The 24,383-nt window shown below is 44.7% G+C and overlaps 1 protein-coding gene across 2 annotated transcripts in view; it reads right to left on the bottom strand.

Annotated features, from left to right (window-relative positions):
- SVEP1 (sushi, von Willebrand factor type A, EGF and pentraxin domain containing 1) overlaps positions 1–24,383 on the bottom strand; it is a 135,039-nt gene that overhangs the window by 26,333 nt on the left and 84,323 nt on the right. For both annotated transcript variants that reach the window (XM_072860597.1, XM_072860598.1), the window contains exons 29-38: positions 21,119–21,242; positions 20,423–20,593; positions 18,103–18,276; positions 11,692–11,811; positions 10,734–10,910; positions 9,869–9,953; positions 9,362–9,553; positions 7,190–7,357; positions 4,880–5,552; positions 1,030–3,809 (exon numbers count right to left, since the gene is read on the bottom strand). In XM_072860597.1, coding sequence (XP_072716698.1) covers positions 1,030–3,809; positions 4,880–5,552; positions 7,190–7,357; positions 9,362–9,553; positions 9,869–9,953; positions 10,734–10,910; positions 11,692–11,811; positions 18,103–18,276; positions 20,423–20,593; positions 21,119–21,242 — 4,664 coding nt within the window. The remainder of the gene's footprint in view (positions 1–1,029; positions 3,810–4,879; positions 5,553–7,189; positions 7,358–9,361; positions 9,554–9,868; positions 9,954–10,733; positions 10,911–11,691; positions 11,812–18,102; positions 18,277–20,422; positions 20,594–21,118; positions 21,243–24,383) is intronic.

Here is a 24,383-nt window from a genome sequence, read left to right as displayed (position 1 = left end):
TGGAAAGTGAGTTGGTGGCTTTAGTGCTTGGAGGGTACTGAATGCTTTAGTGAAGTTCCTGCACCGCCCTTCCCTTTGCAAGGAGGGCTTTTGGTTAGGTAAACAGCCCTTCCCTTTGCAAGGAGGGCTTTTGGTTAGGTAAACAGCGTGTGAGTGCCAAGCAAGTCTAAAGATGATCTCACTTTCTTCCAAGAACAAACTAAGCCTTAGGCTGATCACAGGCCATTTGCTTAGACATTTAAGGCTGATTTGTTCTGTTCCACACGGTGCTTCACCAAGAGCAACTCAACTGGCTTGCACAAGTGGGCTCACTTGTAGAAAGGCAAGACACAAGCACCCCCTTCACCTTGTTAAAGATGCATGGAAATGACTGATACTGTTAAATTCATGCACGTGCCATCTCCCAGTTCTGTCCCATACCATTCTTGGCTTCTACTGCCCTCTCCCCTTCTGCCAAGGAATTCCTCACCTTGGAGAAAGAGATCCGCAGTGTGCACACTTCAGGAAATTAACATAAAGCCTTTTCTCTCATATCTGACAAAAGAGTAACTTCGCATCAGCAACACTTGCTCACAGTGCAGTGTTGCGGTACAGAAAATGGGACAAGAGGGAGATCAGCCCTTCTGTATTACAACAGGCACCTGAAGCAGGAGGAAGACGTAAATGGGGTGCCAAAAGGGGAGAAAAATTGCACACCCTGCTGACTGTTGCTGCCACCTGCTAAGAAAACCTGAATGTCCAGACCAGTGTTTCAGAGGAGGAGAAAAGGAAAGCAAAGGGGAATGGGAAACTAAAGGCGGTGGAGGAGTGCAGCCCAACAGGCTGAAATACCTTGCTGGAGTTTTGACAGTGGTCCAAATAATATTTTATATGTGTATGGGAATGTGGGCTTTGTCAATCTGAGCATGTGATAGGGCATAACTTTTCTTCCAGGTCTTTTAAAAACTTGCACTAACTGAGGGTGCATAAACCTTCCATCTTCATTCCTTCAGAGATTTTATGGAAACAGAATGGCAGCAGCATTCTTACCTGTACTGGACCTTGCTCCCATAGGTGTAAGTGTTCCCAAGAACCTCTGCATTTGGGACAGAAGGTGGTGGGCCACAGCTTAACAGCTCACAGCTTGGGTATGGTTTCTTCCAGACACCAGTCTCCACACAAGTCAGTTCTGGACTCCCCTGCATGACAAAACCTGTCAAGCAGGTATAGATGATGGTGTTCTCCTCTGCAGAGCTGCTCCCATTGATAAAGGTGTTTGGAATGATGGGTGGAGAGCCACAGGAAATCTGCCCACAGCGAGGAAACCCAGAACTCCACTTGCCAGCTGCCTCACAGGTGACTTCAGAAGGCCCTAGCAGTTTGAAGCCCTCCAGACACTGAAACTGGGCACTTTTCCCGCAGCTGAAATCTGTACCAAGAACAACCCCATTCTGAACCTGTGGGGTAGGACACAGACAGGGTAGGCAAGATGGAAGGCTTCCACTCCAGGAGCCATTGGACAAACATTGCCGTAAAGGATTGCCATGCAGCTCATAACCAGGGAAGCACACATACTGGGCAAATTCCCCATAGGTAAAGCCTGAACCATTCAGAAAGCCATGGGAGATGTCTTCAGGAGGTCCACAAATGACTGGCTCACAGTGTGGAGCTTCTGAATCCCAGGTACCATCACCCTGGCAGGTAAGCGTAGACACTCCTTGCAGGCTGTATCCTTTGTTGCAGTGATAGTGCACTTCTTTCTTAAAGCCAAAATCTGAGCCACTAGTTCTCCCGTTGGGAAGAGGCAGTGGCACAGGGCAGGTCACAGCTCTGCAAACTGGAGCAATTCCACTCCAGCTTCCATTTGCGAGGCAGACTCTACTCCTGTCCCCATCTAACAGGAAACCTTCGTTGCAGCTATACTCTGTATGTCTCTGGAACGTGTACTCCTCTCCAGTCACCTGACCGTTCTCTAGAATTGGTGGTGGGCTGCAGGAAACAGGAATGCAAATTGGTTCACTGCCATCCCATTTCTGGTTCTCTTGGCATCTCCTCTCTGTGGGGCCATTTAACTGGTATCCAGGATCACACTCATAGTAGACAACACTGCCATATGTGTAGTTTTCCCCTCTTATGTTCCCATTCATAAGCTGGGTAGGTGAGTTGCACGTTATTGCTTTGCAGTATGGAGCAGTGTTACTCCACTGCCGACTTGGCAAACACAGTCGTGTATCGGAGCCAACAAGTGTGAACCCTGGCTTACAGGTGTACTGCACCGCGCTACCGAGCGTGTTCTCAGTGAAATGTAAAATACCATTCTCTGGGGGAGACAGCAAGGTGCACTCTATTGAAACACAGGCAGGGGCAGTGCCGTTCCAAGCCCCATCTTCTTGGCAAGCTAGAACAGGGTTTCCCAGCAGCTCGTAGCCAGAGTAACATGTGTATAAAATGATAGTTCCAAATAGGAAAGTGGTGAGCTGCATTGCACTGTCCTCCTTCAAAGAACTTCTAAAGTCTTTCAAATTGTCAGCCAGTAACATATGCGAAAGGGAGGGACTCTCTGTAACACTCTCCTGGTCAGAACGTCTTTCCCCATGTCTCACCTGCACGTACTCCCCAAAGTCAATGTGAGGAGGCAGGCCACAGTCTGTTGGGAGGCAGGTTGGTGTGGAGCTAGACCAGCCCGATTCTTCACAGGTCTGCATGGCAAGGCCAGACAGCTGGAAGCCTGGCACACAGCTGTAAATGACCATGGCCCCATAGCTATAATCTGCACCCTCCACAAAGCCATTCTCGATGGGCTGAGGGGGCTGGCAATTTATGGCTTTGCAGGAGGGAACCTCTGTACTCCACTCCCCTGTCTCTAGGCATCTCAGTGTTTCCTCCCCTTGGAGCTGGAAACCTCTGTCACAGGAATACCTAACAGTCTGCCCATAATGGAAGTTTGTGAATGAGTATTTGCCATTGAGGATCTTCTTAGGCCTTGGGCATTGAATAGGTTTGCAAGCTGGCCTTCCTCCAAGCCACTGGCCATCTTCTCCACAGAGGATAGTTGTGTTCCCCACCAGTTCGAAGCCTGATTTACATGTATAGAGGGCTGTACTAAGGAAAGTGAGGCCCTGCACATCAACAATGCCATTCTGAATTTCTTCTGGTTGGGGGCACTCCACAGGAATACATTCTGGCAAAGGCAAACTCCATGAGCCATCAGCCTGGCATCTGATGGTAGACTCACCCTTCAGTAAAAACCCATCCACGCAGATGTATTTCACAGTGCTACCAAAATGAAGGAATGAAGTCAAAGGGTCACCAAAGGGGATGTATGGAGGTGCAGGACACTGTACAACTTTGCAGAAGGGAAAGGAATCATTCCACTGTTGGGAGGGCAAGCATTTCAGTACAGAGGAGCCATGCAAAACATAACCCTCCTTGCAGGAGAACTGTACAACACCAACTTGGTAAGTCACTTCCCTCAAGACCAGCTGGTTTTCTGCCAAGGGTGGTTCTGGACATTTTGTTGGCACACACTTCGGGCTTTGCTTTTTGCTCCATTTCCCAGACTTCTGACATGTCCAAGAAACATCTCCAATCAGCTCATAGCCTTCATCACAGAAAAACTCAACTTTGGAACCCATATCAAAAGTTTCTCCCTTGGAGTAGCCATGCTGGATGGGTGGTGGTTTTCCACAGCTGAGGGGAACACAGTAAGGAGGTGATTCACTGTACCACTGCCGATTGGCTTGGCAGATAAACACTGAGCTCCCAACCAGCTGGTAGCCAGACTCACACTGATAATTTGCCTGATTCTCAAAGAAGCGTCCAGTTGTTTCCTGCAAAACAGATAAGACGGGGACATGTCTGAAATGAAGATGCATGACCGGGGCAGTAGCAGGCTGATTTAATTTCTTGTGTTCTCTTGGTCTAGCTTCTAGCTGAATCCCAGACAGCAGTAAAGGCTGTCTGCAAAGGAATGAATGCAAATAACTGACACAAAATGTCTTGCCTCAAATGATGCACTCTGCTGTCAGGAAATCTGAGAGCACCATCAAAAGAAAACAGAAAATTCAAGGCATAAAAGGTAAAAGCTAGAAATATTTCCTCTGCTTTCCCACTTCCTGACCCATGAGGCCAGAAGATGTGTATACAGGAAGACAGAAGGAGTATTTGAGGAGTGATCCTACCTAAGGAAGACAACACAGAGTGATATGCATTAATTAGAGGATATATCAGTGTGGGAATCTGAACAGAAATTGTTATTACTGCTGGAAGCCCATGTAGGAACTCAGATGCACCCCCCCCCCCCCCCCCGATTTTCAGCAAATGCAGATTCCCTGGTGGCTAGATTTAAGGAAGGAGGGGGGATGTTCAGAAGAAAAATGCTTTAAAAATTCGAAGTTAAATCTTTACAATAGTGTTTTCAATCTTCCTTACCACAATATTACCCTTGTGCATCAAAGCACAACACAGGTTAAGTAGTTGTTACAGGTCTGGGCTGCCACAAGGAGATTTTTAACTCCAGGCATTGTTGCAATGTAGCAAGGCTTGTGAACTGGCAACAGTACTTCAAATGTCTCCATATGGCACTGGAAAGCCACCCATAGACCAAACAAATGAAGAGTAAGACATTAAGGAAGTCAATTGATTGTCATATGGCATCTTGAGTCTCCTAATTGAAAACCCACTTTAAGCTACAGGAAATCCCATGGAATTGTCCATGTTTTTCAGACACGATTCTGCTGCAAATCCACCTGGTTTTCCCTTTGCTTATTCCATCCAGTCATGTGCTTCCTCAATTTTAACAGGAGAGCAAAACAGAAGAAAGAAAACGCTAACCGTGGCAATTGTGAAGACATATTCAGTTTGCTATGGTACCAGGCAGATGAGAAAACCCATTCTGTACCTTAATAAAGCCATTCTCAAGCTGTGGTGGTTCTCCACAGGACACTGGGTGGCATGTGGGCAAACTGCCGCTCCAGTTGCCAGTGGCCTCACAGGTCCGCTTCTTCTCTCCCTTGATGTAGAACCCCTTATTGCAGCTGTAAGCCACCACTGCTCCGAAGCTGTAGTTGGTCCCACTGGCATAGCCATTGCTAACGTGGGGAGGCTCTCCGCAGCGAACAGGGATGCACTGGATGCTCAAAGGAGAAGGATTCCACTGGCCCCCTCGAAGGCACTCGATCTTGGCTGAAGTGTTCAGAACAAAGCCTTCCATACACTTGAAGCTCACAATGGAGCCAGCTGCAAACCTGGCTTTACTAATGGACTCCAGGATGCTGTATGAGACAGTAGATGGCTTTTCACAGAAATCAGCTATGCAGTGGGGCATCTCCCTGCCCTCTGGAGGCACCCACTTCCCTTCTGCATTGCAAAGCAGCTGAGAGTTGTCAGCCAGGCTGTAGCCATCCGAGCAGAAGTAATAAGCTATATCGCCAAAGAGGCGGTGGCCACTCTCTGGTGATGCATTTTCCACATGGGGTGGTTCATCACAGGATACTGCCAGGCACTGCTGGTGGCTCACACTCCACTCACCACTGGCTAAGCACTCTATGGTTGCGGGGCCAACTAACGTGTAGCTGTGGATAAGGAAACCACACAGGAAGTCAAAAAGACAAGCATTGTCAAACACCACCTACAGTTTCCTGAAGCCCCTGCAGTACAAGCTTGCTTGCTAGCACCCCCGAAGAACAGGATCCTTTACAAAAGCTATGGTCAACTTCAAGAGGAAAATCTTAAAGCCTACATGTCCACGGGTGAAGTATCACAATGAGGGATATCCTAGCATACCTTGTGTATATTGCTTCTCTCTCGTCTGTCCACCTGATTACCATTCCTGAACTTCCATTTTGGTTGAAACTACTACAACGAAATTAATGCTGAGTAGAAAAAAAATAATAATCTTTTACAATGAAATTCTACCACATGATTACTCTCAGTGTAGTTGTATTTCTCTAATCTGTCTCTGGGATGCAGTGGCAGGCATTACTCCATGCTGCTCATCACTCCACCTAAAACCCTGCTGCTTAAACATGCAACAGTATAGTCACAGTACCCGTGACAATCTTCTTCCTCACTGTCGAAATTTCTGTGGTGTACTCTCACAGAAAGCAAAGAAACAATAACTACTGCAAAGTTCCCAGTGACTCTTTCCAGCTGCAGGCTGGAAACTGGTTGTTCAGATTTTGATGGCAACATCTGTAGAAGCGCTTTGTCTTGTCTGCAGGATTTGTATTCAAAGCCTCGTGACTGGACTCCAGAAAAAGAGCCTATTATGTGCCAATGTTTAATATGATCCACTCTATTCATTGTCACAGACAGCTGTGACCCTCTTTAAATGCTGCTATCCTATCCCATTTAAAATGCTTTGCACAGGAAAGAGAAGCAGCTTTTTTAATCATAATACAGTCAAGAACACAGAATAAGGATGCTTTGCTTCAATTATGTTTCAAATAATAATGCAATGCCAGTTTGTAAGAAAAATGTTGGCTTATCAATCTGCCCTTTTACATCAAGAAGGAGCAGAAAGTCCTGCAGTCACTTAGGGCCTGACCTGGCAAAAGCTCTGCATACCTGCTCTGCCTTTTGAACAGAACAGTTTCAAGAAACTCAATGGGACTACTCACAGGCTGTAAAGAGAAGCACATGCAAAGGTTCTTGCAGGATCAGAGTCCAGCATTACATTCATGCTCGACATCATCAAAATGGAGCCTCACCTTTGATGAAATGTGATCTGAAAAGGTCACTACACTGAGTAGATAGAAATCAAAGAAAAATAATGCACCTCAATAAATGAGGAGTCAGAGTTTTAAGGAAGCAGAATTTAGAACACCAGAACAAACAGTTCTCAAGACACACCAAACAGCTTTCTTATAGCCTGAAGAGACATAGGGAATTTTTTACGATCAGAGCCTTGATTTTACCACAGAAGTACTAGTTCTGTATTAACTCCAAGGGAGAGGGCTTTCTGTTGAATTGGTCTATCATTCCCATGACTCCTCTCCATTCTCCTCGTCTAGAGTGTATTCAGCTGCTGTGAAACTACTTTAAGAAATGCCTGTGTCCCCCGTACTAACTTGACAGCCCACAAAAAAATCTCCATCACATTTAATTTCCAGAGTTAACAGAAGCAGTAAAAATGAATTAGTGTGCAGTTATAAAGGACTTGTGAAGCAGTGCACCAGTTTTACTTGTTCAGTACTGCTAATCTACATACCCTTCCTTACACGTGTAAGAGACCGTGTTTCCAAAAGTAAAGTTCTTCCCATTGATGACTGCATCTTTGATAGCAGGAGGGGATCCACAAGAGACAACGTTGCAAGCTGGAGGTGTGCTGTTCCAGTTCCCTGAAGATGCACAGACAAGCACAGAAGGTCCCTGAAGGCTGAGACACAAAGATGATTATTAAGGCTGCCATTTCAGTCCAGGTGAGGAACAGAGACAGGAAGAGGTGCTTTGCTTCTCACTGACTTCTTGGCCCCAGTGAGACCAAGGGGAGTCTCTCACTGACTTCAGTAGAGGCCAGAATCTCACCCTTTGTTCATGAAAAAGCACTGCTGATGCTGTCAAAAAAGCTGGTCTTCAGATTATTTTGAAGAGAGAGCTGGTGGAATTCATGTGGGGCCTCAATGCACTGTGCAGACACACACATAACTTCTGCTGTAGTTTTGCCCATCTTTGAGCCACAAAAGAAAGCCACGGGGTGCTTAAATATTTATTTAAGCTTAAAGATTTACTTGTATGCCATCAACACCTCACCAATCTTGAGACTTAAACTAGGCCTCAGTCTCAGACCTGATTCACTCAAAGACTTAAACACTATCTTCACTCAGAAAACTGAAGGAAATGCTCCAGTTCAGGTTTCTTTACAAAAAGGCATTCAATTCCTTCAGGAGAAAAAGGATTTTGCTTGAGTGAATGGCCACATACATTTGAAGTTGATGGTATTTTTTGGTTTCCTTAGCTGAGGGAACAGCAATGCATTGGTACAAAAGGTGTGACTTAGTTGTCTAAACAGAGGTACTCAACACCAGCCTGAGATGCCCTGGTGAAACCCCTGGCCTCCAGCTGCTACATCAGCTGCCTATGGATTCCATGTAGGTCCCATGCCATATCTGAGAGCCCTACACAGATGTGTCCGATTCCCTACAATTTAGTCTCAAATAGTATTAGACCCCCATGTTTAGTTGACTGAAATGAGCTCAGGGGTTAATGGAAGAGAACAACACTGACCTGTAAAGCCCTTACAGATATGGCACAGGCCCCTGTCAGGGCAGTAGGCTCTGTCTACCTGTGGCAATACGTTTAAGACAAAAGCACATAAGAGGTGCTTGAAGGAAGAGACTGGGTCCACACTTAGGTCCAGAAATAATGCATAAGAGGGACACTGTTTGGGAGGGCTTCCCCTGGACTGGTGACCACAGGAGAGAGGACTTCTCTCACCAATCTATGCTACACAGGTAAAGGGAAAGAGTCACAACTGATGTGGTATTTGCTGCCTATATGCCCTAAATCCATGATCAAAAACCTCACTGACATTGGTAAAAACACTGCCTTGTTTAGTGGGGTACAGATAAGCCCACACTGTGGACCTATGACTTAACACTACACTGGACTGCAGCTGAGGTATCCATTTGTATTAACACAATTGAAACATTCACCAAATGAGCACACCTCACGTACCTGTCCGCATCTGGACAAGGGAATGCTTGCAGCAGGAAAATACAGAAAAAATTCAGACCTAAACAGGTCCATATGAGACCACTTATGTCAGAGTAAATCTGCTTGAGGTACAAGCAGATATCAGGAGAGGCAGAAATTTGCACTTAAAGACACATCCCTGGATATAGCATTACTGTATTAATTTTTAATTGCAGCATATTAGAAATGTGTTTCCTATATAATTGCTTACAAACATAAAACAGAATAAAAGCCTAGAATAAATAACTACTACAAAGAGTTCAAGGAGTAAATTAGTAACTCCAGAAGGTTTTTTCACCAAAGGCATTGTAAAAAAATAGCAAAAATAATACTGGGTATCCGCTAAAGCTGTAGGGTTATGATAATCTTTAATGACAAATGAGAACTATCAAAAATAATGACAACTATTTTTCTGAATTTTCAAAATACGTCTTTGAGCTTGATGGTAAAATGAAAGCATTGCATATATATATAGAGAGAGAGCAAATCCTGAATGACCTTCTTGAACTGCTCCAATTTAGGATGAAATACAGAAAGTACCTTCAAGATATAAAGAAGTCTTTTTAAATTCTACTTTAGTATTTTATCTTTCTGAGCAATGATCCCAGCTTTGCCTCTTTCAGACATAAGTTAGACCTTCTAGCAAGCATGCTGCCTGCATTTGGCTCAGGAATGTTCCTGCATTTACCTGTATCCATTGTCACAGGTGTATGATACAGAGGAAAGGTAGGTTGTGCCAGTGAGTGTGTACTTTCCATTGCTGATATCCTGTGGGCTAGGACAAGTCACCATTTCACAGGAGGGGGGAGGATGATTCCAAACGCCACTAGCAAGGCACAGAATTTCCTTTTCACCGACTAAGTTGTATCCATCATTGCATCTGAGTTAGAAGAAAAGAGTTGCCATCAAACACAGAGCCTTTTATGCACAATGTAATCAGCCATCCCTTTTCTCTCTTCATCCACACCTGCATACACCATCTTTCTCTGCAGGGCACAGGGAGGCAGTACTGGAGTAAACATTCATCTCTGCTAGTGAGTAGCCACTGCTATAACCAAATGTGTTTCCAGTACTTTAATCCCATGTTGCTCCTCTCCTTCATTTCAACCACTCTCTCAATTCAGCCGTACTCTCATTTGTTGCCAGATTCTCAATCAATTATTAATATAGCACTTTAAACATACTGAATTCCTACCTGTACACCACCTTATTGTGGTAAGTAAAATTTGAGCCCAAAATGGCACTGTTCTCTGGAATAACTGGACCACCACAGGATATAGCTTTAAAAAGACAGAATCACAAGAGAGGTTGATAGAATACAAACAAAAAAGAACAGAAAATCAGGATTTGCTTTGTTTTCTCTAAATAGGTTTGAAGAGGTGTAAAGCCCTAGGTTACACTGGGTTCTTAACTAAGCTATAACTGACATTTCTTACTGAGAAATTGGACTAACTGGAAATAGGTAGTTGGAACTGTTCTACAAACCACACGCTTGACTGTCAAGAGGACTCCATATCCACCCCTCCCTATGGACAAAGTAATTGTTTTTTTGCATTGTCTTTGTCACCCCTTCATTTTACCCTGTTGCTTCACCTCATTAGTTCTGGTTTTCTAAAGTAACAATTTCTGCAACTATACTGTGTATATGTATGTGCACCAGCTTGTCCTCTCTGGTTGCTTTTTATCCACTGAAACATAGTTAATGATCTTTAAGACATTAAGCTCCCACAAGTTCCTTGAAAACGGGAGGCTGGGTGGAGAAGAAAGACACTTTTAATGCTTGCATTAAAATGAGATGAGTCTACACCTTTGACACTTGGGAGAATCTGTATAAGAAAGTACCACTATGAATAGACAACTGTTGGAAAAGCTTCAACTGGTGCTTACATCTCTTAAGACGACAGAGACTTCTGTCGTCTTAAGACAACACTGACACCCAGGTCTGCTAGGACAAGGTTCCATTAGCTGCTGTGGTCTCTAAAGGCTCTACAGAACTACTTTCCCCCTTCCGTCTCTCTAACACCACACATTACAATATGCATTCTCCTCAGGAACCACACCTTCACAATATGGTATTGGGTGGCTCCACTCTCCAGACTCCATGCATGTAAGTTTAGTCACTCCTGTCAGCTGAAACCCTTCTTCACAGGAAAATGTTACTTCACTGCCAACACTGTACGTGTCCCCATATAAATGGCCGTGCTCTGGATTTCCTGGATTACGGCACTTCACTGGTTCTGAGGAGGAAGAGAGAAACTATCAATAATATAACTAAGTACCAGGCTCTATAAATAAGTTGCAGGAGATATCCTTGGGAATTTTCTAAAAGTAGGAAGGTGGAGCATGTGGAAAACACTCATAAGTAGTTTACAGCCTTACCAGCTTTTCTCTGTTCTGTAAGTGACAGGCACTGAAGACTAATGCAAGTACGCTAATCTCAATATGGAAGAGCCCTCTGTAGCTGAGTTTGCATTAATTGTCAGAAACAAACATATCTTGCAGTCATTTTTCCCTCTGTGAGGGAAAGCCCCTACCAGCGTGTCCAGCCCTGAACATGAAATCAGCTCAGCTACCTTTTAGCCCAGCCTATGCCAATGTCTTGTCATCTTCATGCAAAGTTACCTTGCTTAATGTTTCCACAGGCAGCTCAAGCCCTACTCAGATGCCTGTATTCAAATATTTCTTCACTGCACAGCTCTTGTCTGAGAAGTGACACATTGTAGCATGTGGCCTTCCCAGGTCTTCAGAACATGTGCTCCATGTGCAAGACGATTTTGCATGGGTGTATGTCTCAGAGCAAAATCCCAATGACAGCCGTCTCCCTAAGGAGAGCTGAGTTCTCAAGAAACAAAAGGAGACACTTCATCACAGCCTTATCGAGTGACCTGGAGATGAGAGCATGCCTGCCCTGTCCCTCCCTAGATAAAATTACTGGCAACTGTCTTCCACAGTGGCAGGCACAATACTGGCCTACACAGAACCTTGGAAAGGCTAGCCTGATGTTTTTCTTCCCCATACCTGCACATTTTTTACCATCTCCTGTGTAAGGAGGGATGCAAGTGCAAACATAGGATCCATTTGTGTTGAGACAAGATGCATGCTCATCGCAGTCTGATCCAACAGCGCATTCATCAACATCTACAAAAAAGAAACACAAAAAAGATGTCTCTAGGGTGGTATTTGTAATAAGCATCTGCTTTAAATTTCTGTCTCACTAACTGTCCAGAGGAATCACTTTAATTAGTATAATTAAAAATCACTCTTACTTCAATCACATTTTTGATGCACTAGTAAAAATATTTAATATTTAAATTAATATTTATGTTTTCTATATAATTTACTATACAATATTGTGAAACATGAGAAAATCAGAGACAAATCCTATTAAACTTCAGTCAATAATTCCACAAAAAGTATCTAGTTTCCAAGTAAAAGAACAGACATCATAACTCAGGAGGACTACAAGAATGTTGTGAGGTTATGCAGGGAGAAAATTAGAAGGGCCAAAGCCCAACTAGAACTTAATCTGGCTACTGCCATAAAAGACAATAAAAAATGTTTCTATAAATACATTAGCAACAAAAGGACAGCTAAGGAGAATCTCCATCCCTTATTGGATGCGAGGGGAAACATAGTGAGAAAGGGTGAGGAAAAGGCTGAGGTACTTAATGCCTTCTTTGCCTCCGTCTTTTATAGTAAGACCAGTTGTTCTTGGGGTACCCAGCGCCCTGAGCTGGAAGACAGGGAGGGGGAGCAGAATGAAGCCCCCATAATCCAAGGGGAAATGGTTAGTGACCTGCTACACCACTTAGATCCACACAGGTCTATGGGGCCGGATGGGATCCACCCAAGGGTACTGAGGGAGCTGGCACAAGTGCTCACCAAGCCCCTTTCCATCATTTACCAGCAGTCCTGGCTCACCGGGGAGGTCCCAGCTGACTGGAGATTAGCAAATGTGACGCCCATCTACAAGAAGGGCCGGAAGGAGGACCCAGGGAACTACAGGCCTGTCAGCCTGACCTCGGTACCGGGGAAGCTGATGGAGCAGATCATCTTGAGTGTCATCACATGGCACGTACAGCACAACCAGGTGATCAGGGCCAGTCAGCATGGGTTCATGAAAGGCAGGTCCTGCTTGACCAACCTGATCTCCTTCTAGGACAAGTGACCCGCTTAGTGGATGAGGGGAAGGCTGTGGATGTTGTCTATCTAGACTTCAGTAAAGCCCTTGACACGGTTTCCCACAGCGTTCTCCTGGAGAAACTGGCTGCTCATGGCTTGGACGGGTGTACTCTTTGCTGGGTAAAGAACTGGCTGGATGGCTGGGCCCAAAGAGTGGTGGTGAATGGAGTTTACTCCAGTTGGCAGCCGGTCACAAGTGGTGTTACCAGGGCTCAGTATTGGGACCAGTTCTGTTTAATATTTTTATCAATGACCTGGATGAAGGGATCGAGTGCACCCTCAGTAAGTTTGCAGATGACACCAAATTTTGTGGGAGCGTTGATCTGCTTGAGGGTAGAAAGGCTCTGCAGAGGGACCTGGACAGGCTGTATCAATGGGCCGAGGTCAGTTGTCTGAGGTTCAACAAGGCTAAGTGCAAGGTCCTGCACTTGGCCCTCAAAAACCCCATGCAATGCTACAGGCTTGGGGAAGAGTGGCTGGAAAGCTGCCCAGCAGAGAAGGACCTGGGGGTGTGGGTTGACAGCCAGCTGAATATGAGCCCGTAGTGTGCCCAGGTGGCCAAGAAGGCCAATGGCATCCTGGCTTGTATCAGAAATAGTGTGGCCAGCAGGACTAGGGAAGTAACTGTTCCACCGGACTTGGCACTGGTGAGGCTGCACCTCAAATACTGTGTTCAGTTTTGGGCCCCTCCCTACAAGAGAGACATTGAGGTGCTGGAGCGTGTCCAGAGAAGGGCAACGAAGCTGGGGAAGGGTCTGGAGCACAAGTCTGATGAGGAGCGGCTGAGGGAGCTGGGGTTGTTTAGCCTGGAGAAAAGGAGGCTGAGGGGAGACCTTATTGCTCTCTACAACTACCTGAAAGGAGGGTGTAGAGAGGTGGGTGCTGGGCCCAAGTGACGAGCGATAGGACAAGAGGAAATGGCCTCAAGTTGCGCCAGGGGAGATTTAGATTGGATATTAGGAAAAATTTCTTCATGGAAAGGGTTGTCAAGCACTGGAACAGGCTGCCCAGGGAAGTGGTGGAGTCACCATCCCTGGGGGTATTTAAAAGACATGTAGATGTGGTGCTTAGGGAGATGGTTTAGTGGTGGACTTGGCAGTGTTAGGTTAATGGTTAGACTTGATGATCTTAAAAGGCCTTTTCCAACCTAAATGATTCTATGATTCTATGTGCTAGTAGTTTGGACAGACACTATGAGGGAGGACTTCTACATTAAACACTTGCTTGGGAAATCCTCTGTATCTCAAACTTCCCACCTGTAAGACAGGAAAACAGCCAAGAGGGGAAACACTCAGAACATAAAATCATAGAATCATAGAATGCTTTGGATTGGAAGGGACCTTTACAGGTCAGCCAGTCCAACCTCCCTGCAAGAGCAGGGACATCTTTAACTACATCAGGTTGCTCAGAGCCCCATCCAACATGACCTTGAACGTTTCCAGGGATGGGGCCTCCACTACCTCTCTGGGCAACCTGTTCCATTGCCTCACCACCCTCATTGTAAAAAATTTCTTCCTTAAATCCAGTCTAAATCTGCCCTCCCTTAGTTTAAAACCCTTGCTCCTTGTCCTGTCACAACAGGCCTTGCTAAAACGTCTGTCCCCACCTTTCCTACAGGCCTCCTTTAAGTACTGGAAGGCTGCTATAAGGTCTCCCCCCAGCCTTCTCTTCTCCAGGCTGAACAAGCCCCACTCTCTCAGCCTGTCCTCACAGGAGTGGTGCTCCAGCCCTCGCATCATTTTCGTGGCCCTCCTCTGGACTCGCTCCAACAGCTCCATGTCCTTCTTGTGCTGAGGGCTCCAGAGCTGGACGCAGTACTCCAGGTGAGGTCTCACCAGAGCAGAGTAGAGGGGCAGAATCACCTCCCCCGACCTGCTGGCCACGCTTCTTTTGATACAGCCCAGGATATGGTTGGCCTTCTGGGCTGCAAGCGCACATTGTCGGCTCAAGTCCAGCTTTTCATCCATCAGTACCCCCAAGTCCTTTTCCGCAGGGCTGCTCTCCATCCCATTGTCCCCCAGCCTGTATTTGAACCCAGGATTGCCCCAAACCAGGTGTAGGACCCTGCACTTGGCCCTCTTGAACCTCATGAGGTTCACACAGGCCCACTTCTCCAGCTTGTCCAGGTCCTTCTAGATGACATCCTGTCCTTCTGGCGTGTCAACTGCACCACTCAGCTTGGTGTCATCTGCAAACTTGCTGAGAGTGCACTCGATCTCACTGTCAATGTCATTGATGAAAGTATTGAACAGCACTGGTCCCAGTCCGGACCCCCGAGGGACACCACTCATCACTGATCTCCATCTGGACATTGAGCTGTTGACCACTACCCTCTGGATGTGACCATCCAACCAATTCTTTATCCACTGAACACTCTACCTGTCAAATCCGTATCTCTCCAATTTAGAGAGAAGGATGTTGTGGGGGACCGTGTCAAAGGCTTTACAGAAGTCCAGATAGACGACATCCATTGCTTTAGAGATAGATAGAGCAATTCTTCATTTAAAGACCCTACTACAGTACAGCTGTTGAACTAGGTATGCCATGCAGACATATAGCTGGAGTTTTTTGCCCATTTCCAGGCAAAAAAGCAACTTGGTTAAAAAAGCAACAGGTAAAAAAAAATTACTGAATTGCTGTGTTTATTCTTCACTGCTGAATGAGTCTGGCCAGCATGAAAAGAACCCAAAAATGTTCTGAAAAGAAAAGGAGTTTCTTTCTGACATGCAGGATGAAAACTGCACATTAAAATCAAAACAGTTGCCAATTACACAAGCATCTGGAGAATGCAAAGTGCTACCAGAGCAGAACTGGAATGACTGCTCCTACTGTAAAATCTTGTAAGGCAAGGAAGAGTATGAATCAGATCCATAACAGAGCAAAAGGAATGCCCCAGGGCATAGGTGTACCAGGCTTTGTTAGCACCTGCCTGGAGCATGAATCAGAAAGGTAAAGGGTGGGTCAGGGTGCCAAAGCCACTCTTGTTTTCATTTTCCCCTTCGGCTGCTATGCTTTATGAGAGACAAGGCAAGCTGGAACGTAGGGCACGAAGGTGGAGCACAGGGCTCTTCCTTCTTAACATAATGCTTCCTACTACACAGATGTTGAAATATTTGGACACCCTTGCAGCATCTGCTCTGAGCCTGCTCATCTTTAGGCCTTGGTATAAAGTGCCAAGCAGAAAAGCAAAGAGAGGAACAACAGACTGGATGGTCTGTTTGGAGGTTCTGAAGGAGTCCTGGTAGACAGGATGCTATGAAACCAGATGGATCCTACTCCAAAGTGAATTTTGGCCGAACTAAAAGACTGTTGCCTTTTCTTTTGCTGGTCTTGACTGAAAAAAATATGTGCTATACCTACATAAAATTAAGAGTCAAATCAAACACAAATCTTCCCAGGTTGTTACCCCGCAACTCCCATGTTAGGCATGACTAAGACAGCAGCAATCCAAGTACAGCTAGCTAGTGGATTCCAGCAGGGATGTGTCGGAGACATGGCCCTACAAGAACAGTCACACCCCGTCGCCCGTATGCACTACAATGCTGGTCTGTCTCAGCTCCTGCAGCTGCAATCTCATACATCGCACCCAGATGACCAGGAAGTAAGTTATCACAGAATCACAGAATCGTATAGGTTGGAAAAGACCTTTAAGATCATCAAGTCCAACTGTAAACCTAACACTACCAAGACCACCACTATACCATGTCCCTAAGCACCTCATCCAAACGTCTTTTAAATACCTTCAGGGATGGCGACTCCACCACTTCCCTGTGCAGCCTGTTCCAGTGCTTGATAACCCCTCCAGTGAAGTAAAAGTTCCTAATATCCAGTCTAAACCTCCCCTGGCACAACTTGAGGCCATTTCCTCTTGTCCTATCACTTGTTACCTGGGAGAAGAGACCGACCCCCACCTCTCTACAACCTCCTTTCAGGTAGTTGTAGAGTGATAAGGTCACCCTTGAGCTTCCTTTTCTCCAGGCTAAACAATCCCAGTTCCCTCAGCCGCTCCTCATCAGACTTGTGCTCCAGACCCTTCCCCAGCTTTGTTGCCCTTCTCTGGACACGCTCCAGCCCCTCAATGTCTCTCTTGTAGCAAGGGGCCCAAAACTGAACACAGGATTCAAGGTGCAGCCTCACTAGTGCCGAGTACAGGGGCACGATCACTTCCACTTATGGTATGGCGACTATGTGAACTGTGTCCGTAAGTGCACTCCCAGCCTTCTCAATGCTGCAGCTGCTTCCTGACAGGCGTGTGTGACTTGACCAATAAACCCCTACAATGGAAGAAGGCTCAGAGGAGACGGGCAAAGGTGATCTGCCCTTGAAGTTCAGCGGATAATGCAGGGTATGACTGACCACTGCTGCTGCAAAGAAGCTGACTCAACACAAGGCGACAGGAAGGTGGCCTTTGTTTTAGGTAAACAGCTATCAACAGTTGAGTGGACCAACTGGTGGTGTAAATGCTTCTCTCTGAGTTCATTAAAAGAGTGCGAATGTCTCCCTGAGTTAGCCAGACCAGCATGGGGGGTGAATTGTATATGTGGCTCAGGCCAACACAGAGTATAAAACCCAGACAACTAGCAATGGGCTTGAGCTGGCTTCAACCCACGTATTCATTCCTGGCTACTGGGGATGCCCCGTGTCATGACAGTGAGCACATTATAGAGACTGGTAATGGGAAACACACTGGTATTATGATTGAACTGTCTATTGCAATTGCTGTATTTTGCTAAGTGTAACTTGCACTTATTTGTATTGTGTTATGCAGTATATTTTGTATCACTCTGCTAAATCAGAAATCCTGTGCAGCATCAGCTATCTTCAAATAAGTAAATTTGATATTGAACATTACAACCTCCACGTGTTGAACATGTAAAAGAACCTGGTCAGAGAGTATGGCACACTGACAGCGTGCTGAAGCACAGGGAAATGTACAGCTTAGAAGCAGAGAATGCAAGGACTCCATGGCTAAAAGAACCTGAAAGGAGAGAGGTTGGGAGTGCAGTGCAGGCTTATTATGTAGCATGTGGGGCATATGAGCGGACTGACAGAGAAAGGTGCCAGAATGTAGTTTTGGTTTCACATAATGCTGAGCATGGTATTTCAGAAATGTGAATATTTTGGAGTGTGATTTCTGAGACTCTGGTCAGCCTTCACAACTTCAGAATGAAATCTCACCCAAACCCAAGGGCACAGAAGAAGTGCAAGACCACCAGCCCATGCAGCCACATGTATGGCACATCTCACCAAGGCAAGACGGTGAAATGCTGTTCCAGCTCCCGTTGTCCAGGCACAACATCCTGGAGTCGCCCAACAAATAGTAGCCATTGTTGCAGTGATAGGTAACAGTACTGCCAGCAAAAAAGTCCTCAGCTGAATAAAATCCATTTTCTAAAGGTGGAGGCACTCCACAGCTGATTCCTGCAACATGAGTGAAAAGAGGGCACAGACATTAGCAGAGCAGACACAGATCAACTTCAGAATAATTCCACATGAGAGCCACCACTGGAGATTTTTTCTCTGCAACTGTGGAATCCTGTCCGCAAGACAGTCCAGACCTTTTCTGAGGTAGCTAATTGATTCCAGGTCTGGTGGAGGGTCTTGTTTTGTGGGCATTTGTCAATCAGAGACTAAGCAGGACTCTCCAGCTCCTGCTATTCTGCTAGCTTTGGAGGAGACATCTGTGACTAAGATCTGAGCAGATGCCCTTCAGTCAGAGGACACTTTCACTGATAATCAATGATCCTTGGTGAGTTTTGAGGAAAAAGGAAAAGTAAGTTTGCCTCCATGGAGGATCCTGTTATTTCCCTTCACTGAAAAAGAAGCTCAATGTTTCTGTGTTTGAACACTGCAAAACCAGCTAACAGATTACTGCTAAGAGCTTACAGTACTGGTCTGAGACCAGAGAGTGCATGAGCAATAGAGAGATTGGAACTGACCTCACATACAACCCTGGGCATCACTTTGACTTTGACTATATTAAATAGGCCCTTCTGATCCCTGCTGCGCCAGCAGAAGGCATCACTGTACCTGCCTGCCAGAAGTTGCTATTTATTCTAGCAGAGCTGCTTCTGTGCATCTTCATTTCAATCAAGATGACATGAACTTATTCCAACAGCTACCCAGCCTATCTTTGTAACTACATGGACTGTAGCAACTCCTTGCTCCCCAGCTGTGTGCAAGGATCACACAGTAGGACATTGTGAAGCGTTTAGAGCCCGTGGTAATGGAAGCCAAGAACCTGCTGCAGAGGGATAGAACTGAAGAGCCTAATAACAAAGGCAGGCTGTCAGGGGATGGAGACCTGTGGTTTTGGGAGTCTTTGGTAGCAGGAAGAGGAAACGGATCCTGGTGGGTGAAGGCAGAGATTAAAATAAGTGATTACAATTCAGTCAGTAGAACCTTTTCTGTACCACACCTTCCACTATAAACCCTGTAGTTCTTTATGCAGGAAATAGCTATCTTCAACCTGCTTTCATTCATCAGGTACTTGTGGAACAGGCTAAGAAAGGCCAGTGGCGAGTCTGGCCCTCATTCATTCAGCACGTTTGTGGCAGGTCAACCCTGTTCTGTCTGAGCTCTGTGCTCAACAGGTAAAACTGCCTGCCCCAATACAGAGAAATCAGATGACAACACTAAGAGCATTCTGGTGGCTTGTCACTGATAACACACCAAGAAGGAGCAAAGCTGTCTCTGCCAGTGAACTTACAGTCTGCCCAGCAGGACTTGCTTTTGGCTAAATGATCACATGCACGCTATTCTTTAGGCAGAAGAGGAGACAGATCCTGGATTTGTGCTACGAACAACTGAATAAAGAGGAAGACACAAACATCGCATCAAATCTAGATCAAGCTATTTTTAAGGTATTTTTAACAAATTTGATGATTTTCCCCAAACTAGTGATCAATTTTGGGATCATGCAATACCTATTTCTGGAGCTAATTTACTGTTCTGCTGAAATGAAAAATATAGTCAGCTTCAACACAGGCAACTGCAGTCACATGTGCAGTCACAGCAGAGGAGAACCAAAGGAAATGAGAAGGCAGGAGCAGGAAAGCAGGAATCAAAGAACCTCGGCAACATGAATGTATACAGCCAGTTTCTTAGAAGAAATCCTGTAAGTCTTGGAGCGTTTCTAGGTCCTGACAGAAATATCTGCTGCCTTTAAAGAAACTATTCTATAACACACTAATGCCAAGGCTTTTACTTCAAACCAGATGTTCTCAGTGACACTTAAAAATCACAGACATATTCTAGCATTTCCTGTGCATCTTCCACATTCCTGGTGCCACTGTGGAGGTAAGTTCAGAGTATCAGTTTGCTGATCCAAATAGACTCATTTCTGCCATGGGTGTTAGAAACTGACTGAAAAAGGTGGCAGAATTCGATCGTGGTGTAGTTCCTGCTCAGTAAAACATGAGTTCAGTTTTAAGCATATATGTATATGCTGTAACATGGATGGATTCAATTGCATCATAGCTGAAGGGATAAACAGGCCATGAATAGTGATAAAGTCCAAATAAAACCTAGGGTTTCCTAATCCTGCCAGCCCACTGAGACAACTCACTTTCACAGCGGGGAAAAGGCCGTGTCCACTGTCCCAGGTTAAGGCAGTGTTGAACAGAGTTTCCCACTATCTGGAAGCCTGGGTCACAGGAAAGGCTCACTTTTGACCCTGGCTTTAAATCGGCAGAAGAGGCCCGCAGATGTGGTACGGATCCTTGCAAAGACGGACAGTCTGTGGACAAAATATATGCATACAGTAAGAGATACAGCTATGTGCTGAAACGAATAAATTTGTTATCTGATTGTTTGATCCTGTATAAGTTTATCCAGGAGAAAGCTTTGGGAAGTGTTATGTATGCTACATCCTGCTCGGGTTCAAATGGTTTTGAGAATCATCAACATATAACATCAGAAAACGAATCTGTAGGAAAAGAGGTGAAGAGGCAGTAGGTATTTTAATACCATCCAATTATTTTTAGAATAAAAGACAAGAAAAACTTATTTCTGACCCAACACCATCTTCACTCTTTCCCCATCTCAATTCAGGAAGCAATAAATCTCTGTTAGAGATTCCAATGAACTTTTGTTACAAAACCCTGGAATTTGAGGAATGAAGGACTGAATGTTCTAACTGTCATATTATCAAAATAATTTATTCAAGGTTAGTAAGGCAAAGGCTGCAAGCTAGCATATTTGATCTCATAAAAGAGCCTTATATTGTTCAGGAAAAAAGGGTTCTAGGAAATAAAGTTCTAACCAGCACAAAATATACTCTTGTAATCTATCTTCACTCTTCCAACAACTCCTGGCAGGAAATCTGGCCAGGCTAGTACATTTCCTTTCTGGAGTTCTTCTGGACAGGATGTAGCCAGAGATTTTACCTATGGATTTAAAACAGTTGATTAGGTGCTGTTTAAGGATCATGTAGGAAAAGAATGTAAAAAAATATTCCTTCCATGTCTGCATGCAACACTAGAACAAATCATTGAATAAGCAATGTTCATCCTTTCTAGCACAAGAGGCTTCTGGCTGAACTACTTGTTATTCTGTACTTATAAGCCAGCTAGCTGTGGACAGGCATGAACTGAGGCAATACCTGAAGGAATACTTCTCATATAAGCAAAGAATAAAGCATAGTTCTTGAAACACAGTTACGTTTGTTAGCGTGAAAAAAGAAATGTATTTATGTCACAGAAAAAGGCAGATATGAGAATGCAACCTGAAGAGAAAACTTGACATATTTACAGAAAAATGTCAAATAGGAGCCAAAAGGAACTTAATGTTGAAGATCTGCATCCCACAAACTCTGCTAGCACTGCACCACGTTTAGGGAACAGAAACACAAAAAGGAGCAGTTTAACAAAGCAATTTGCTGTTTCCAAGACAGAGTTTAGTGAATTCGATGCACTAGGCTCTTCAAAACACTGCAGGCAAGGCCTACCCACACCAATACTAACAGCAGTATTGGCATTGACTTCAACCAAAGCACGACAGGGCCATGACTAACTATGTACTGAAACAGGAATTATATAGGCAAACTAAGGATAGGAGAAAGAAAGGAACACACTGTTAGGTCAACAGCAGATTACTATCTTGAGAGCAGACCTGGTCAAATATCTTTGATGGAAAAGTTTTCCATTTAAAACAGAACTCCTTTAATGGCACCACTAGGGGTTTCTTTTGCATTCTTACTACAAGGAACTGAAATGCCAATGGGAATCCTTAGGCTGTTTCAGTATTGTATTTTAATGTAAAAAAAAAAAAATTTCAATAAGGTAAAAATATTTCTACTTCTTCACTGTGACTCAGAATCTATTAAACATAGTAACATTATTATATTTCTGTCTGGCCACCAATAGAAGGAACCTGGGGCTACAACCCCAGATGGCACAGCACTTTTAAGCTATGCAGACACCAGTGTAAACTATATGCAATAGTAAGAATAGACAGACCCTTAGTGATGGTATGTCACATAAATATTCCACAGTGGTCCCTTGGAAGAAGTTCAGATGTCCTGACCCCAATATTTGTAAAAAATAAGGCTGTCTAATTCCATTGGATGCTCAGGGAGATTTCTGTTACATGAAAGTGTTTTAAAACTGCAAATGAATGACCAGGGCTTTGGATTCACTCTGCATTCCTTTGTTCACTATAACTCCAGAAACAGAAAGGAAACATAGTTGCAGAAGGTGACTGGGACTAAGGTGTATTATTGGCACAGTACTCCCCATTACGTTTCTCCCTATCAGGGCAGACACAGTCATATTTCAGCCATGGAACTGCCGAAAAAAACGTATGTGCCCTGAGGAGGATAAATGCGCAGTAAAGGGATAATTAAGGATTTCCTCCTCTTTTAAGTTATCAGAGAGGGAAGCGGTCTATGGAGAAAACATGGTTATTCAATTAAGAGAACATGTTAGTAATTACGCTACTGAGACTACTTCCTACTCCTTGGCTCTTCTGTGCTGGAGGGTCATTCCAGTAATTCCCTGGCAGGGAGAAAGGAATGTTTCCTTCAGCAGCATGAAAAAATGAATTATGAAGAGCAAAGATGAGCAGCCCAGTGGGCTGTGTACATCTCAGCACAGCCAGCACACCCATACAATACATGCAGCATGGCTTCAGGGCACAGCTAGCTGGTTGGAAAGCACAGGTGTGCCCAGTTTATGCCGAACAGTTGGGAAACTGCCTTTCTCAGAAGGGTGACGGGCTTCTGTCAAGTCTCCAGTGGATGAAAACAACTACCAAGAATAATATGCTGTATTGTCTGTCTTTGTGAGAAAGGAAGGTACACCATGAACCTCAGACTGAATTATTCTCACATTCCCCCTACCCTGAACTCCAGTGAGGCGGACCAGACTCTAGTAGAGTCAGCTTAGCTGGAGGAGAGAGCAACCTCCTCTGTTTATTCTGAGGCCATTTCAAAGATCTCACTTAAACAGTATGTGCTGATGGAAACTGCTTAGGCCAAAGGCTGCAAACACACTGCAAGGAATCTGCAGGGAAAAATTTCCAGTGTGGGAAAGGCAGGTTTGGAAATCAGCCCTTCCAAGACACATGATGGACAATGGAGGGCTGGAAAGGACCTCACAGTCCCATACAGACAACTCATATTTCTACTGCTGTCTACTCAGCAATAAAACAACCAGACTGTTGGTTTACCTATGCAAAATTAATGTGCAAGTGGATGAGCAACTGAAGTTGAAAAATCTTGAAGAGTGGACTTTGCCTTTATGTTATTCACTGGGCAACATATGCTGTCACCCTGCTTTCCTTTATGGCTGAGAATAGGAAGGTAAGATTTACTGAACAGTTCCAGCTGGCCACAACAAAACTGATAATAACAGATAATGATAGTGATTTACTATCCCAAGCTCTGAAATGAATAAGGTAAAAATTTTATAGGAAGCTTACTTGGCTCAGCTCCCTGTCTGGTCTCAAATCTGTCTTTTCAGACGAGTAATATGGACACCATAAATGAAGGGCAGGATTTTCTTCCTCGTCCTAACTGTACTGCATTTGAAGCAAATGGAAATTTAATCAAGCCTGTCATTAAAGACAGGTGACCACTGAGAAAGGCTCAGAAAATTGCACTTAACCTCTTCACCAGTGTGTCCTGTAAAATCACATGTATACTTATCAGCTTCAAAACTGCTAGTGAACAAAAACCTTAAGATTTGACTCGGCAATACAACAATTGGTGATGCCAAAAGCCAAGAACAGGAGCAGACTGCTGGGCAGTTCTGAACCTAGCAGAAAGCCAAAGTAGCAAAGAAAAGGAGAAAGAAGCAGAGGAGACATCTGAATGCTGGAAGTAAAGATTCTGCTTTACTTCTATTTTCTGTTCATTTTATTATTTCTTATTTGGATCATGGATAACATACAGTGATAAACCACCAAATAGTGGTAAAACCTTAAAAAACCACCAGGAGAAAAGCAAAACCTTTTAATCCAAAGACCCTTCGCCCAAGAAATGGTCCTTGAACAAGGACCTGGCCCAAGAACGTTAGTCCTTGCTGTTC

Source organism: Ciconia boyciana, chromosome 4 (genome assembly GCF_034638445.1).
Source record: "Ciconia boyciana chromosome 4, ASM3463844v1, whole genome shotgun sequence".
Lineage (NCBI taxonomy): Eukaryota > Metazoa > Chordata > Aves > Ciconiiformes > Ciconiidae > Ciconia > Ciconia boyciana.
Note: the sequence above shows the minus strand (reverse complement) of the source record. Positions and strands in the feature narration are given on the sequence as shown.